This window comes from Galeopterus variegatus, unplaced genomic scaffold (genome assembly GCF_000696425.1).
Source record: "Galeopterus variegatus unplaced genomic scaffold, G_variegatus-3.0.2 Scaffold2068, whole genome shotgun sequence".
Taxonomy (NCBI): Eukaryota; Metazoa; Chordata; class Mammalia; order Dermoptera; family Cynocephalidae; genus Galeopterus; species Galeopterus variegatus.
Genome location: NW_007728179.1, coordinates 41,073 through 59,020, shown reverse-complemented (window position 1 = coordinate 59,020; position 17,948 = coordinate 41,073). Strand labels below are relative to the sequence as shown.

The 17,948-nt window shown below is 46.9% G+C and overlaps 1 protein-coding gene across 1 annotated transcript; it reads right to left on the bottom strand.

Moving 5' to 3' along the window:
- Positions 1-3,814: 3,814 nt before the first annotated feature.
- EDA (ectodysplasin A) lies at positions 3,815-17,627 on the bottom strand (the record flags this gene model as incomplete). Its single annotated transcript, XM_008580342.1, has 6 exons — positions 3,815-5,493; positions 7,293-7,414; positions 10,029-10,080; positions 10,993-11,027; positions 12,477-12,656; positions 17,610-17,627. Coding segments are annotated over 6 exons (659 nt in total), but the record flags the coding sequence as incomplete, so codon positions are not given.
- Positions 17,628-17,948: the final 321 nt, after the last annotated feature.

Sequence of the window (17,948 nt, the reverse complement as noted above, 5' to 3'; positions counted from 1 at the left end):
ACCAGACAGCTACACAAAATTATTCTCCTCCAACCATTTTCTTCACTTCCTGTCCCTGAGCAAACAATTCCCTAAATTTCATGGCATCTCAGTTTTTTAAAAAGTTTACAGTGCAAGATTTGGTGCTGAAAGTTTAAGTAATTGATATCCCCTAGTCCACACTCAGTTTCTGCCTCATAAAGCTGTAATAGGATGGATCAGGCTCAGGCCTAATTTCCCTTGCCTTCTCCCTGCAACTTGCCTGTACTTGCCTGGCCCTATAACTCTGCCCTCTGCTTGAGAGTCAGCCAACCTGCTCAGGATGCAAGAGAGATGGCTGACTTACATAAAGCCAGGCCTGAAGAACTCTTCTTTTGAATGGCAAGTCTTTCAGATTCTTGGCCCAGTGGTTGCTGCAATGACAGGTTACACAATTTGGCCCACAGCCCCCTTGTCCCATCCCTCTTAGGTGGATGCCATTTGGCCCAGTGACTTACCTGCATCACGTTTGTCAGTTTGGTCTAGAACATCCCGCGTATTTACTACAGTGTAATGTGCTGCCTCTGCCCTGGGAGCCTGCCTCATGTGATGGTTTGAACACAGGGGGGAAAGACATGCTTCCACTTTTCTGCTGTCTCTATTACTTCTTGTGCCAGAGATTACATTTTCCCTGAGCTCCCGTAAAGTGTTTTAAAAGTGTCCAGGCTTCCCGTGACTGCTTTCCTTTGAAAAAACAAAACAAAAAACTCTAAGGCAGCCAGAGAACCAGCCTGGGCTTCAGCACCCCAGCCCATGCAAACCTGGCCATTGCAGATTTGTCATGGGCTACTGTGTGCATAGTGCTGCTTAAGTGCCACATTCTCCACCTATACAATGGGGGCAAAGGCTGCTGGGGTTGTGAAAAGTCCCTAGAACTCTCTGGAACTGCTATCTGTTCCTCTTCCCATGAGCCTTTTCCTTATTACAGCCTCTGTAGGCCTTCTCCATGCAAAGAGCTTGGGGCCAAATGGTGGAGGCAACATGGCAGAGTGGAACGTGTACTGCACTGAGAATCTGACCAGAATGACACATTCACTAGTTGGGTGACCTTGGGTGAGCTACTTAAATTCCTTGAGCGTTGCTCTCCTCAACTGCAAAATGGGATGATACCTTAGTGAGGAGCTAGAGACTGGATCTACCCAAGTTGTTTTGGGCCCAGGCCTGAAATATCTGTTATACATGTCACAGTCTCAAGCTGTGTGTTCCTGCCCCAGGACAATGTTCCTTTTGGCAGGACATCTAGCCTACCGGACATGTGGTTACAGGAGAAGATCTAAGGTGCTGGGGATGGGAACGTGTGTGGTCTGGGACACAGAGAGGATGTGAGATGTTCTAACAGGAAATTCAGACTTTCCTTCTGTTGTCTCCTCTGAAATAGGTGCCTTGGTCCTTTCCCTAGCTCATGTGGGAAGTGCTCAAGCCAATTTCAAGAACAAGGGAAAAAGCGCTTTATTTGCAAAGAATAAACCATTACTTTACACAAACTTACATCCCAGTTTATATACATTATATATAGTTTATATACACAGTATCTCACACTGAATGCTGACCTCCCAAAGCAGCACTGGGCCTGCTCCAGGCCATTTTCACAACAAACCCTGGCCACCCACTCATTCCAGCTGGAAACTTTGAATAAAGAAATGACACACCCCAACCCCTACTGGAGAGAGCCGTGAAATGGATTAAAATAAAAAAATCAGTTTCCTTCTTTCTGCTTATATGCCCTAGGGAAGTCTTCAGGCAGGGATGGGGCCTGAGGCAACACTAGGGTAGGCTAAGCACTGGGCCAGTCTCGAGCCTTCCAGTACAGAGGCAGGAACTGGGAGAATGCCTCGGTGGAAGAGTTCTGATGAAGGCTGTAGATACATACTCTACTTGCCTGGGGCTCCTGAAGAGGGCCAAGCACTTCTAGCCTTGAGTCTGTGGGTGGAAGAAAGAAGGGGCCATGTGGGACAGGGACTGCTCTACTCCCTCACTCTGCTGAGGCTGGAGGTTGGGGCTTGCTTACCACTTTGCGCAGGTAGGTCACCTTCTCTCTCTGGGCTTTAGTTTCCACATGGGTAACATGAGGTGGAATGTGGGTTGGGCTAGATTCCCTCTAAGGACCGTTTTAGCTCTACATTTCTCTGAATCTATTTGCATCCACCAGAAGTTACATGAAACACATGCACTCACACGTGGATCGAGGTCTTTGTTTACCTCCAGGGTTCCCAGCCCTCTCCTGTTGAGCAAAAGAAATTTGGCTCAGGATGGATGAAGGGGGAAATAAGGCAAATACTATAGTTTCCAGGTAACCAGTAGTTGAGCAGCCTCTGACAGCTGCCATTTGTGCCAGCTTGGCTGTTGAAGCCCAAGCAGCTGGAAGAGGCCCCTGTCATGCACTCTCATCCCATTCTCCATGCTAGCCTTGGCCCTCTGGTAAACTCACATCAGCATAATTCAAAACCGTAAATCTATTTCCACATTCTCCTATCAGTAAATTGTTTCACCATTTTGTCAATGACTTTGCCGCAACAGAGCTCCCCAGCTACTTATTGCTTCCCTCATCATCCCTCTCCCTCTAGGGTTCCTTTCGAGGGTTCAGAATGAATAACAGCTTTGGTGGGATTCCAATTTCCCCTATAATCCCCTCCCTCCATGGCTAGAAAATAGTATAGGTGTCCGAATGTCCTTTGGGGCACAGGAAGACTTTTCTCCTCTCTCCTCACAAACTTTTGGCTTTAGAACTAATCCTTTCTTGGGTCTTCCCTCCATCCCCGAGAGCCCCTGGTAGTTTCAAGGTCTCTGTGGTATGGTAGAAACAGAGAAGGAGCCACACTTAGTAGCTATGGGAAATGGGCTGGCTCCTGGAAGCTGTGTGCAGGGTAAGGAAAGGTGGACCTTGCCCACAGTAGGGCTCCACACATGATGGTCGGTTGGCTCATTGGATGGGTCAAAGAACATGAGGGCCACCAGCTCTGTGGGTCCTGGAGACCTGCTGCTTGGACATGGTGTCAAGAAGATTCTTCTGAACACAGGAAACCTAAGGCTGATGGCCGTTTCCCAAAGAAATGTCTGATTCTTTTGCCACAGAGCCCTGGGCAGCCAAGAGAACAGGCATTACCATCAAGGAATGAAAATGGGCATCTCTAGGTTTCTCCCTGGGACCATCAAGGATTTCAGGTCCATATTACCACTTTTACTGGTTCTCTCTAGACCCCAAATTCCACACAGTGCTGTGCTGTAATAGAGTAACTTTGGAGTCAGACCTGGCTGAAGCCCAAGGTCTGTGACTTAAACTGGGTGAGATCTTGGTCAAAGCACTTACCCTCTCTGAGCCTCGCCTAAACAATGGCATTTGTAAAATTATCTGCCCTGCCTTCTTCAAAGGAGATAATTTCCAAGTACTTTCCCAGTTTTAAGGAGAGGTTCTCATGGGTTCCTGCTATAACCGTTGATTGTCCAAGGCACTTTATAGGAGTTGGGGCCAGATACACGCCTAAAATTTGCTTCACCTTGGGTTGCAAGGCTGTCATTGGCAACCAGACAATGGAGGCCTAGCCCACCACCTCTTGCCCCGACCCTTGAAGGGCCTAGCAGTGTGGCTGCTAAGAGATGGAAGACACAGCTGAGAAATTAGTACCTGTTGTTCTTGGTGGATCTCAGCTGCCTGAAGGGACTTATTCTGTATCTCCTCACAAGGAAGCACATTTCAGGAGAAAGAGGAGCGGACTGTTCAAGGCTGGTCCTATCACCTAGAAATGAGGCTGGGCCCAGGCAGTTAGAAATAAGGTCCTTGAATGGTTCTACCATATGATCTGGTGGGAAGCTTGGGATTGGGGGAAGGTGACTCGGACCTGAACTAGGGGGCAGAGCCCTGCCCAATGCCTAGACACTGGCTCCTCCTGAGCCTGGCTTCAGGGGAGGAGCACAGGCATCTGTGGTGACTATGCAATGTCGTGGCTTTCTGCAGCCAGAGTGAAGAAGGACTGTGTCATTAGGGTATCAGCTGCTGTCCCTTCAGATAAGGCCTGGCCTAATGACCACCTGGGTGGCAGCACACTTGACAAAACCCCGCTGTTCTAATCCCATCTCTTGCCCTTTCTAGGCCAGGTTGAAAAGCTCTACCTTGCTGATGCCCAGGGCAGTCTAGGGTTTGGGAATTCAGAAGGCTATCACGGTGGCTGCCTGTTAAAAGAGTGACAAATATTAGAACTTGAATGAAGGTTATCCAGTACAACTCCTTGTCCCCAGACACAATTCAATAGGATTGGATGAATAATATTTGTATTGCTTAATAAATGGAAAATTTTCTTTGTGTCCAGGTAAGCTAAAGAATACTGCAGACTCACACGAACACAGGTCCCGGGTTTGGCACCTGTCTCAGACAGAGGTAGGCTCTGTGGAGAGAGGAGAGGAGTTCTAGTCAGGCTGGGAGGGAGGGTAATTGGGAAGGGACCCCAGGGAGTTTTCTGAGTGTGGAGCACAGCTGTAAACGAAGTGAGAGACATGTGGCCCTAAGCACAGATTCAGGTTCTTAATCCAGGCAGGTTTGTGGTCATTCTCTGCAATTGTTTCAAGGCAGAGCAAACCTCCCATCTCCAAAGCCCAGCAAGCTGCCACATGGCTCTCAGCCTGAGTGGGAAGAGTTCTCCAAGCCTCTTTCAGGCCACAGTGTGGAGCAGCAAGAACACTTCCAGTGGTGAGCATGCCTGCTTGGCAGGTTTCTCCCCTGGCCGCTGCCACAAGCACCTGCCTTTTTCCTTCCTGGCTCTCTCCTTAGGCTGCAACGTTTCCTTTCCACTCTACCCTGTCCCCACCCCCACCCGAGAGAGGAGCAACAGCCCCCTTGGGGTCAGATGTTCACCCCCAAAGTCTGGAGTGCACCTTGGCTTTCTCTAGCCTGCTGCCATGGATCCTCTTTTCAGTGCAATGAATGATAAATCTGACAACAGGGACTTCAGGGTTGAAGAGTCACACCATAAGCCAGTCAACATGGAACCAAAGAAGTTTCTGCTTCAGGTAAACCCTGGGGCTCCATCAACTGTCCTATTAGCTCAACATCATTCTGGAAAGTCAAGCAGGCTTTGTCATCCTGGAGTCACTGAATAAATAGCACTGGGGCATTTCTCTTTGTGGCTGCAATATCAATATACCTCACTCCACAGCAGCACTTAGAGGTTCCGGGAGTCCTGGCTCCCAAACCTGGGGCAGGGGCATAGGCAGGGGCAAACTGGAGGGAATCTAGGATGCAGGGGCTTCGCCCAGCCTGATGGCCCCAAAGAAGGTGGTGTGCTTGCTCATATTGATAGAGATGTCGGCGTGCACCATCTTCACAGCGATCTTCTGCCGGGCCTTGAGGAGGCAGACGCCCGCAGTATAGCAAGTGTTGTAGTTGGTCTTGCCCGTCTCGATGCTGCGGGTGCACTGCAGGAAGGGCTTCTCGTCTACCACCACCTCATAGCTGGCAAAGTCAGTGAAGTTGATGTAGTATACCTAGGCGAGAGGCAATAAGAAGGGATTGGGGAAGAGAGGAAAGAGAGGGTGGAGGCCCTCCCCTGTGGTGGATAAACAGAACCTTCTCAGATAAGCTGCCAGTATACCTTGTGGAGGGGACAGTGCCACCTGAAGGCATGCTAGGTGGCCAACAGGAATGGCAGGGTGACAGGCTTGTATGCTGTCCTTCCCCTACTCCATGGGGCTCAGGTGGCTGAGCAAACCTTTCTTACATCAGAACACCTGTCATAAACTCTGTGAGGGCAAGAACCATGCCTTACTCCCTTCTTCACCCCCCACCTCCATCCCAGCCCTGGCACAAAGCACAGTGCTCTGCACACATTATGTGCTCAATCAGTACTATAGACACAAAGTAACTTCCAATTTCAAGGCCCAAGGACTATTTGTGGGTAAACTTAGAAGTCACTGATTCCCCAGAGGGGTCACAGGAACACCTTGCCAATTCTTCAGCTTTTTAACAGAAGCTCACTCAGCTTGCAGCACCCCTCCCCTGCGGCTGAACTTCTCTGATCCACAGTGCCTCTTGGCCTTCTTGTTTGGTGATTGAGGAAACAGACCCACTGAGATGGAGAGCTATCCATCACTAATAACATAAAGAATTTGGAAGGGCAAAACCCAGGCCCCTAACTTCACTTTGTGTTCAGAAAGATCACTAACCTATGCTCAATGGCCTGGCGTCATGTGGATTTTCCCAGCCTGCACGGGCCACTCCCAATTCTCTCATAGGCCCAGAAAAATTAATTTTTCTCATCGTTCACTACCCTTACCCATCATACCCCACCACCACCAAATGGAGCTTAGTTCACAGGACATAGAAATTATACTCATGTGCCCCATGGGAGTGGGACCCTCAACCACTAAGTCACTTTATGAAATATCGCTCTTTCTGTGTCAGCTCTTCAGGTGGGAACAGTGTATTCAGGTGCCATATCATCTCTTGGGTCAGAACCATCCTATGCCAGGATGCTCAGTGTGCCTAGCAAATGCTTGGTAACCCACCTTGCCTGGCCACTGTCCTGTGAGACCCTTCTGTTGGCTCCATAGTCCTTCTATCCATCTGCCTGCTTGCCACCCACCCTACAGAAGCCCCAAACTCAAAGCTCATCTATCTCTAGCTCTGAGGAGCCACCCCAGTGGAGGCAAACAATGGGGGATGGAAGTAGATGGGCACTGGCAAACCTGGGGAGTTGTCCAGGGCAGGAAAAGGACAAAAGCAGAGGGAGAAAGGGCTGGGAGAATGACAGCAGGAAGGAGGAAAGAATTTTAGAGAGACAGAAAGAAACAAACGGGAGAAAGAGGAAGGAAAGATAGTCAGAAATCTTTTTGAGGTGGAGAGAAAGTCCACAGGAGCACTGTTCATTATAATGCCCAAGCTAGCAGTATTGGGGGAAGGGGTTCTCAGCAGCTCTGGAATTGACTTTCACAGAATATGCTGAGACCAAGTTCAAGTTTGGCAGTAGAACCAAACAGCTCAGAGGGGAAACAAGGGCCTGGGGAGGGAATCAGATAGCAGTGTACAGGAGGCGCGTCTTTTCACAGGTTTTCATTGATATCTGGCTAGGGGAAAAAAACCCCACAACCATCTGGCTAGGGGTTGGGGTGGGGCTCTCTTTCCTCCTTTCAACTCCCTCCCAGGTGCTGTCTCCCACCCCCCCTCATCTGCCAAAGCAGGAAGTTAGCCATTGGCTGGTCTTGGCTGGCTCCACAGTGCCCCCGTGTGGCCTGCACCGAATCTGCATTCTGGATATAAGAAGAGTTAGGCCTAAGACCGTACTCACTTCTACCTGACTATAGATGAAGTAGGTGCCGTCCACCAGTACCTCCAGCTCCCCGCTGCGGGGGTGCAGCTTAAACACCTTGGGGTTCATAGTGATGCGGGACCAGTCATTGAGCACTCCACCTGAAAGATCTCAGTATGAGAGAAGGGCAGTCACTCAGTACATGTCAGAATAATCTGGGCAATAGAAACAAGAAATACCAAGCAGTACACAACCCCTACCCCTGTCCCAATTCAACCAGGATAGCCCAGAAGGCCAAGCTTTAAGAAGAGCATTTGGAAGCAGACAAGGTGTTCTGTTTGAAAAGCGGCTGCCAGGCCTGTCTCAGGGCTCCTGGATTCTGCCTGTTTGTCTTTATCCCTTCTTTCCTGACCACTCCATCTGGAAGGATCTTTAACCAACACCTTCTAGCTGGAATTTGGGGGGGGGGGTCGGTTAAGAGAGTGGGCACACTGCCCTATTTTCTTTGCTGTTATGGGGCCTGCACAGGCAAAATTCAGACACTGAGTGGCAGGCTAGGTCTTATTATTCAATTTTACTTTCCCCGCCATAGCTCCTAAATCCCTTTCCTGTCTCATAGGTTCATATGCTTTCTCCTTCTTCTTAAGAAATTCCTTTTTTATGGCTCCTCCACACCCACTCCTTTCTGGAAAGCCTCCCTGGACCCCTAGGAAACCACTCAGCTCAATGAGCTGTCTATCTGGAGAACTTTAGGGATCAGGGGTGATTCAGACTCCGTGGCAGCAGGAACTAGTGACCTCCCCAGTTCCAAGGCCCCATAGGTGAGAGGGATCTTTATGAGAGTGAGGGATAGACTTCCAGGCTGCCCTGGAACCAGCCAGGAGGATAGGGGAGGGTGCCTTGAAGCTGAGGCACCCTTGGCAAAGCATCAATCTCCTATCCTCATTTCAGTTAGGGGTGAACAGTGGGAGCCAACATGTGAGGGTGGAGGAAAAACATCTTTCTCTCCTGCAGAAAGAGGGATGCTCCTTCCCACCACAAGAGGAGGGAGTTTAAGCCCATCATGCTTTTCCCCCTCTAAGCCATCTGTTCTTCACCCAAAAAATTACGTTTTGAATATCCATCCTTGGCCAGTCTCAGGAGTCCTGCCTTTTTGAGGTGTGAGGAAGCAGGCCTTCTGGAGAATGTGACCATATTTCCTCGAGCTGATAAGCAGATGAAATAGGAGTTAGGAGGAGATGCCTTGGCTCTGTCCCTTCAATGGACTGCTCTGCACGACATCCTCCCATCCCTGACCCCATCACTGCTTCTGATGGAACTAAAGGCTAGCACAGACTACTACTGGGGACTGGCCCAGAGGGACTAGAAATGGTCTTGTTTTGTGGTACTGGAATCAAAATCAGTAGCTGCTGGCACAGAATAAACACTGAGGCCACCCATCCAGACACCCAAATAAATCTATCGCCTGCCTGTCTTAGTCCTTCCTAGACAGATGGTGATCATGGCCCACCCAAGGCCCTGAGGCTCATGGCACCTGGTCCCCAGTGCGATCATTTGAGTTTTGGTGCTATTCTGTTCCTATTTATACTTCTGTGCCTATTAAGTCAGGCATCCAGGTGGCAGTCAGGGGAGTAGCTAAGTCCAATCATTAAGGAAACTCAGCACAGCCAATTCAGGACTGACTGGGCCCTTAGAAGCTGTCGCTATGTAGCAGGTTTCCTAACCTTCATTTACTGCTTCCACACTCACAGCCCTTCCCTTCCGCTCCAAGCTCTGTGAGCATCTGGCATCTTGACTAGCTTGCTGCTTCCGAAGGCTCTTGGGGGGTTCATGCATTTTAGGCTTTGTGCACCCTGGGGACTGGACATTATTTCAAAGTGCTGTTCTTTAATGAATGTTCATGTATCTCTGGGGAAGAAAATGAACCCAATCATTCAGTGCAGTGTGTATACACATCACTGAAGTAGCACAGTGCAGTGGAAAGAGTCAGATAGACGTAGTTCTGAATCCCAGCTCCTAAACATAACTATGAAATCTGGGCCAGTTAATTAACCTCTCTGAGCTTCAGTTTCCATCTCTGTAAAAAGGAGCTGATATCTGCCTCATAGGGTGGTTGCGAGGGTCAAATGAAATAAAAGACAAAGAAAGCATGTTGCAAACTCTAAAGTACCATACAAATTCGGGAGAAAGATTTATTATGGTATTATCCAATCTCTCTGGTACTCTGTTTCCCCACCCTTCAAATGCAAGGATTACATTAAATCAGTGTTTCTTCTAACCTCATTAAACATGTTCTCCCTTTCAATTGACACTAGCATCTCATACTCCCCGGACATTGTAACATGCCTCTCTTCCCTGAAAGAAATGCCCCTTCCACCCATTTTCTGTGTAGATCTATCAGACAAGAAGAATTTAATTTTATATAGTTTTACCTTCTCTAATTTGTACTGTGAAAATGTTTATCAAACTACACATATCTCCATGGTGACTCTGATATAACCTCCATCCCCTACGAATCGTCACGCTAGGTGATGTCTCAAGTCCCTTTCAGCTCCCTCATGAGTGATTCTAAATGCAATTCGGGTGCAGCAACTGGTCTTGGTGCAAGCGATTACTCAGGACAGCCAGTAGAGGGCATGATGGAGTAGAGAATGGCCCTCTATGCCAAGGCTACCTCAGGGGCCTGGGAGGAGCTAGGCTGAGTGATTATTTGGAGGCTGGGCATGAAGGAGGGGAGAAACTCCTCTTTGGGAGAGAGCCTGCATTGATTCTTACCATTCTTGACTTGAATTGCTGACCCTTGGCCCTGTAGATGCACCACAGCTGGCTGGGAGGATAAGAAGGATGGAGAGTAGTCACTATGAGTCATAGCTGCTTGTTCAGCCACCAGTTCTCATGTTTCCACCCCTGGTTTCTAGTCTCCTTTTGTATCCCAATTTTGATCCCTCTCCCCTGTCTTGGGATGTTAGTGACTACATTTCTACTAGAGGGTCATATGATTTTGTAGCTCTACTATTTCCTAGCTACGTGACCTCAGCCAAATGTAATGCCTCTGAGCCTCATTTCCCTAACAGTAAACTGGGGATTATAAGAACCTCTGTCTGGCCTCTCTCACAGGGATTTTCGAAGATCAAATGAGGTGATGGATATAAAATTGTCCTGCAAGCCATCAAGCACTGTGCAGCTGTGTAGACTTATGGCTGTGGTCAAACAGCTGTAGTGAGGGAGGCTGAAATAAGACCAGCAAGGCAGGAGCACCTGCCAATAGAGGCAGATTAGGAAGCTCAAAGACTAGGGAGGAGCCCTTCAGGCCATTAAGGCAGAAGCCCAGGACAGAATTGGTCTGGAGTGAGTTGGCTATTTTTCAAGGGTATACTCTTAAACTTCTCAGCTCCAGATCCTAGGCAGTCTGAGTGCCAACAAGGTGTCTGGGATGGCTGGGGAGTTGGAGGCCCAGGTGAATAGGCCTAACTGGCAGCTCATTTCAGCTGACTACTGAGACTGTCTATGGGGACCCTCTGGTCTCCTGTGGAATGAGGAAAAATGGCCCTAGCAAGCCCTCGGGCAAAGCTTTTCTATTCATAGAGATGGGAGGGGACTGTGAGTGAAAAACCTCATAACCTCCAGGGTGTGTCCTCACAAAACAGAGCCTCAGGAAATTTAACAGGGAACTAATTTCAAGGTTTCTCCCACCTGTGGCCTTCCCTCCTCCCCAGGAAGACAGTAATCCCCAGCCAACCTGGTTTTCTCGAGTTCCAGCTTTATCAGCAGCACCTGCAAAATAGAACAAGGCAATCAGAGGGCACATTCTTTCTAATTCCGTTTCCCTTCACCTCAGGAGCCAGTGGCAGTGAGCCTTGCTCCCTACAGCCACTCCTGTCTGAGCTTTATTCTCCAGGGCTTAGAGCTGGAAGAAGACTCAGAGTGCAATGCAGGAATCTTGGGTGGGAGAGGATACCCTTTCCTTCTCTTTCCTGTCCCTGACTTTCATCTTCAGTGGGCCCAGCACCCAGCAGGGAAACTGGTCTCTTGCCAATACTGGCCCAAGGCAAGGCCCACTGAGCACCCATAGACAGTGCAAAAAGGACATTCTTGTCACTGTGACCCTTAGACAATGGCATTAGCTTGTCTAGCTTTTTGCTCCCTTTCTGTTGATTTTCTTCATAGAGCCCATTGCCATTTGTAAATATCTGGTTTCTTTGTCTCTCTCCTCCTCTAGGACATAAACTCTATGAGAATAGCGACCACTTATCATTATATCTCTTTGTACACAGAAAGTGCTCGATTAATATTTGTGGAATGATTGGATGAAAAAAATCCCTAACTCCATCTCTTGTGGCCATGGTAAGACTGCTTAGTACTGTTTGAATGACAAGAATCTGAGTCCTGCTGTAGAATACCTGGACCTAGAGAAATCAGCTGTAAGGAGTCCATTTCTTTAAAGCCTCAAGATACAGAAAGAGAGCAGAAGAAAGAAATAACAACTGACAGAAGCCCAGGCATCTGACTCCTGTCAACTCCAATTAGGCAGGTTTCAATCTGCATCCAAACCTTTTGGATGCCCTTCTGGGACCAAGGAGAAAGATGCAAAGAAAGGGATGAAATGGTATTTGAATGGGCAGTATAGTGGGGTACGGATTTAATGCAAAAAGCACCCGGTTCCTGGACAGGTTGGCCTTGGTGCCTGAATTTGCTTCATCCAGAGCCCGAATGACTCAAAGTTTACAACTTTTTGACCATCAGTCTACCTCTGTGGGAAAGGCATTTCAGAGTTCACAGGATAAAACTATCCTAGGGCTTGTTATTTTGTCCAGTTTCCAACATTCCCCCCTGTAGCCTATATCCATGCAAATATCAGCATGTGGAGCTAGATGCTGGCAATCAGAGCAGACCAAATCCACCCCCCAACAGCAACTCCCGTGAACCATCAGGGCCTCTGTGTCTGGCTTTTATGCGTTTACTGGCCCACTACAGGGAGGCCTAGAGTCAGGGAGGGCTTGTGATGGAAGGTTGAGACAGGTGGCACAAACATGAAGTTAGAGCAGGCCAGGCCTTATTGGCTTGTCCAATTCCTAGCTCTACCCTGGGCTAGGAGACCTGCATTTCTCATTGCATACCAGCCTAATCACCACCATTTGAAACTGCTCTCAGGATCATCTACTCCTGCTCTCCTAAAATACTTGTAAGACATCTAGGGGGTGGTGGGGAGACAGGGGAACTCACCAGAAGGTCCCTGGAGGCCAGGGGGTCCTTGAGGACCAGGAGGACCTGGAGGACCAGGTGGCCCCATAACAGTTGTTCCTGGAATTCCAGGAATCCCTGGAATCCCCGGAGGTCCCTGGGGTCCTGGAGGTCCTGGAGGTCCTGGAGGGCCATTGGGCCCAGGAGGCCCTGCCTTCTTTCCTGAAAAACAAGATTCAGTGTTACATTTGTTGTTATTTATTGCCAATAGTGTACTGTCAGGAGTGTATTGTCAGGAGTTTTGGAGACTTCCAATGACATAAAGTCAGCTCCTCTGGGAGTTCCTACTAAAGAGCTGAGTATATAGACACAGTTACAGGACAGTGGAGGTGCTACATTAGTGGTAGGGGCCAAATGCTGAAGAGCTAAGAGAAGTCTTGAAAAAGGAGATTACATTTCAGCTGAGTCCGAAGGATGAGAACTACCAGGCAATCAGACCTATGGGTCCCTGTGGTTCATTTTAGAATTGGGCTATTGTTGAAGAGTATGGGGCTTTCTTGTTTACTGTCCAGTTTGTGGGCTTGATGTGGAACAAAGAAGCTGCACAGCCTGACCTTAAGAACAACATTAGCTCTAGGAAGGTTTCTACAGGAGTCAGACTATACAGGAAATGGGGGTTGGGATGGGGGTGGTACTAGTTGGGAATGTGGAATGGGAAGAAGTTTTGGAGATGGGGTGTGGGGAGGGAGGGAGAGAGAGATCAAGAAACAACAGGAAAGAAGGGGGGGCAGAGAGTGGGGAAAGCTGAGGAGGAGGCAGCAGGTTTTGCTTTCCCAGCTGACCTCTCTAAACCCTGGTTTTAAAGATCTCTGGGAAAGGAAATTCTGCAAACTCCCTTGGTAACATGTTCTAATGTTTATCACCTCTCACTTCTCACTGTTAGGAAGTTCTTCGGTATATTTAACTGAAATCCCTCCTGTGGCAGTTTAAGCTCTTATTCTATTCTTTGTGTAGATAGAGAAGAATAGTTACCATCATATATATTATAACCCTCATATACTCAAAGACATTAAGTCACCTATCAACCTCCATTTTTATAAGCTAAATAATCCAGCTTCCCAGAGTCTTTCCTCAGAGGCTCTATTCTCAAATGTATTATTAATCATGCCCACCAACTCCTCCTCTTTTCCTTCTTGCTATCCTTCCAGAACAATCTTGGCCCTCCTATTTCATATTCCAGTCCCTCCAACATTCCCACAAAGATGTAGTTATGTTAAGTGAGTCATAATTGTGGTCTTGAAATAAAACCTCCAGCTCCTCCTGTTGGCTTCCTCTGCTCTGTGCAGCCCCCTCAAGGACTACAGGCAGTCATAGATGGGTGTCGTCTTCTCCCCTTCACCACCTTCTCACAATTTTGTAGAAGTCCCAGGAATGGAAGCCTTTTACCAGACTTCATCACAGTGTCTTCACCCGAGGTAATCTATTAGCGTAAAAACCTTCTTACTGTTTCCCTCTCCCTGCTCCCCATACTCTGAGGCAGGAGAATCCTGTCCTGATTTATTAGGTCCTCCTTTAATAAAAATGCCTCATGTCCAAGAAAATCCTCATGACAGTGCCACTCAAGAGGCCAGTTGTCCATGTCTAACCACATCTGCATTTGGAATGAAACAAGAGGGTCATTGTGGGCCTTTCCCCAGGGAGGAAAGAAGGGAAAGTTCAGAGACCATCTCTCCCCGGGAGAGTCACTGTAGCCTTAAAGACCAGGAGGCATGAGCCGCAGAGTTTTACCTTCATTTTAGCAGTAAAAGACTGGATCTGCCCAGTTTCTAGATCTAGCCAATTTCAAGATGCTGAACAGGAAAACCATCTCCCTTCAGATTTGGGCAGCTTCCAAATCAGGCTTATTCAGCGCCTAAGTTTCAATTCCAGTTAGTGTAGTGGAAAGAACACTGAATCTGTACTCAGGAGATAAGGATGTAAGCCCCAGCTTTGCCACAGACACACTTTGGGCAAATCCCTTTCTCTCCTTCAGCCTTAGTTTCTCCCTCCGTGAAACGAGGAGATTGGCCCTGATGATTTCTCAAAGTTTCCTCATGAGACTGAAATTCCATAAGGAGGACTGACTTACCCCAGGTAGTCAGGAAACTTCCCTACCCTTGCTGTAAGGTTTGTTTCTTCCTCCTTATTTTCTACATGCCATAGACACAGAGGATGGTGCATATTAGGCTGTTCTATGCCCTAGCATTTCCAGGCCTAACAGTGATTTTTGAGCTAGAGGCTATTCTGTGGGTAGCACAAACTTCAGCTTCAACAATGTTAGTCTCCTATAATTGCTAATGTAATTTTGGAAGAATTACAGCCAGAAACTCTTACAGTCCAAGAGAATAATGGTTGCAGTATAAACAGAGAATGTTCACTTATGAAAATGTTAGAAGGCATTTGAGAAAAAGCTCCTTCTGTGATCTAGTTCTGCAGTGCATCCTCTTTGCTGCTCTGCGACCAGGTTTAGACAGGTGTGTTTCGCATACTTACAGAAAGTTGGGCCCAGAGAAAAGCATGTACAAAACCCTGGACCAAGAGGATGAGTTTAGAGGATTGAATTCCTTCTCTGGATTTCCTTATTTTAACAGAGAACTTCATAATACAAAAGCCCAGAAACGTCTGTACTTAGAAACTTACCCTGTGTAGTCTTAGATGAAAGAATATACATATTCCTTTTAAAGCTAAACTTCATGGAAGGGGCATTTCCCTAACCTTTTAGCTAAGCCCAAAATGTTGAAAGAACAACCAAGAGAGAATGAGTGAAAGTGAGAGAGGGAGAGAGTTAAGAGGGGGAGGGAGAAAGGGAGAGGAAGACAGGGAAAGAGGGGGAGGGAGAGAGTGTTGTGGTAAGAGGAAAATTCCATTAAAGGGTGAAAATTAAGTGAACAACTCAATTTACTTCTTCAGGCATGTGCCTATTCACTGTGTCCAAGGAAATCCATATTAAATGGCTACTAAATCACTTTCAGCCAAAATAAATGTTTAAGGCATTCTCTTCCCAATAATGCCCTGTACACAAGGTAGCAGTGCTGGGCAATGATCCGAGTTATAATTTCTGTCTTAAAGGGATGTGACAAGAGTTACACTTGAAAATCAAATTTACTTTCTTAAAAGACAGAATATCTTGGTGATGAATGTCCAGACCCCGCCAGAGAAAGGTTTTCTTGCTGACTCCAGCTCTCTGGCTGTTTTCCAACCTTGCTCAGCTCAGGCCCTCAGGAGGCCAGGCCATTCCTCAGCCTTTGTGTGTGTGTCTGTTTTTTTATTGGTTATGAATATTCATGAGATACAAAGCTGATTGTCACCCCTCGTGCCCATGATGTGAGGGCCAGATTCATACTGGTAGCATGCCCATTACCACAAATTGCATTTGTACCCTGTGTCCCCCACCCAATTATCCCCAACCTCCCTCCTCCTCCCCCTTTCTCCCCACTCCACTTTGTAGCTCAAGAAATGTTCTCTCCCTCTGCAAGTCCACCGCACTACTGTGGTCTTTCTTTCCTTCCTTCTTTCTCTCTCAGTTCCCACATGAGTGAGCACATGCATATTTATCCCTCTGTGCTTTACCTCAGCTTCTTTACAACAGGGACACAAGTTTTCCATGTGGACCATGGTACCTCAAGGCACCAAAGTACCCTAGTGCTCAGAGAAGTGGCAGGCTGCAGGTGAAGCCAGTCTTTTTGGCCTGTTCTGGGGTTGATAATCTGCTCTATAAAGCTCCATAAATCTTAACAGACAGAACCATTTCACTTAAAGCACTTTAATGAAAAATCATTAATTTTACTCTCTCTATTTTCTTCCCATGTCAGACCCAGAAATAAATAGGTACTTCAACTGGTTTCACAGTTGGTCCTTTTAGTCATAAGGAGTGGACTATATTGCCCGGTCCTCACCTTGGAGCCTGTTCTGTCTTTGGATTCTCCTCCCCAAGTGAGCAAGCATTTGTACAGGTCCTTGGGCCAGTCTCATCGTAAGTACACTGGGGACTTACTGACTTAATAATGGCACAGTGAAACTGCCCAACTAGAGTCTTCTCTGAAAAGCCTAAAGGCCAGCCTAGTTTTTCCATCACAGAGAAAATGATATTGAATCCCCCCCCCAAAAAAAAACCCGAAACATAAACCTTCCCTGACTGTCTGGGAAATCAAATAGAGATAGATTTTAGACCAAGAAATAGGGTACTGATGACATTTTTTGATAGGTAGTATGCCTAGTTCCTATAAGCTGTCTCAGGACCTCATTCATACCTCATCACTGATTTGATAAAGAAGGGAAAAAAGGAGAAAAAAGAAGGGCAGGGAACGAGTAAGAAAGAATGAAGGAAAGAGACGTAAATTGAATTGTACAGAAGAGGGAACAAGAAACAAAATCAACTTTTATATGTTGCTGGAGAAGCAATTTCTTTTTTCTTTTCTTTTTTTTTAGTTATATGTGTCCAGGAATTTATTTATTTCTTCTAGGCTTTCCAGTTTGTTTGTGTATAGTTATTCGTTACAGACTCTTATGATCCTTTGTGTTTCTGTGATATCAGTTGTAATATCTCCTTTTTCATTTCTGATTCTTTTCTTTACTTTTATTTTTTATTTATTAAGAATATTCATGAGTTACAAAACTTGTGCCCATGATGTGAAGGCCAGATTCATACTAGGAGCATACCCATTACCAGAAATTACTTTTGTGCCCCGTGTCCCCCACCCAATTATCCCCCCACCTCTCTCCCCCTTCTCTTCTCCCCCCCACTCCACTTTGCAGGCCTAGGAATGTTCCCTCCCTCTGTAAGACCACCGCACTACTGTGGTCTTTCTTTCCTGCCTTCCTTTCTCTCTTAGCTCCCACATATGAGTGAACACATGCCGTATTTATCCCTCTGTGCTTTGCTTATTTCACTCAACATAAGTTTCTCCAGGTTCATCCATGTTGTTGCGAATGGGAGTATTTCATTCTTTTTTATGGCAGAGTTCTTTAGAAACTACAATACTCAAGAAGATCACATGTTATTGAATAAAATAATGGGCTACCAATATGGAAAGAATATAATGCAAAAATAAATGGAATCTACTCTCCCTTGATTCTTCTAATTAGAGAAAAGACATCACATAACAGCAATTTTATAAAATCAGGAACTTAACTTACCCTTTTTCTTGTTTTTAACTGGACCTATTAGAAAAAGAAAATGGAAAGCTAAGTCAATGGAAATTAACAGAAAATGTTTTTTCTCTAAGACAGTCCCCAGTAAGGACCCCCAAGACACTGCAAATTTGAGGGAGCCCCACAGCCAAGGGTTAGGTTTTTGACAGGGTATCTCCTGACTATCGAACCTCCCCAGTCTGTTTTCTGACTGCTGAGGCCACAAAAGTTAAAAACATGATTCTTCCCTAGGGAGAAAAATATTTCAGCCTCAGTCTTTGGGGTCAGGGAATGGGTACTTCTCCATAGCGATCAAATGCCCAGAAACGCACAGCTCAACAACCT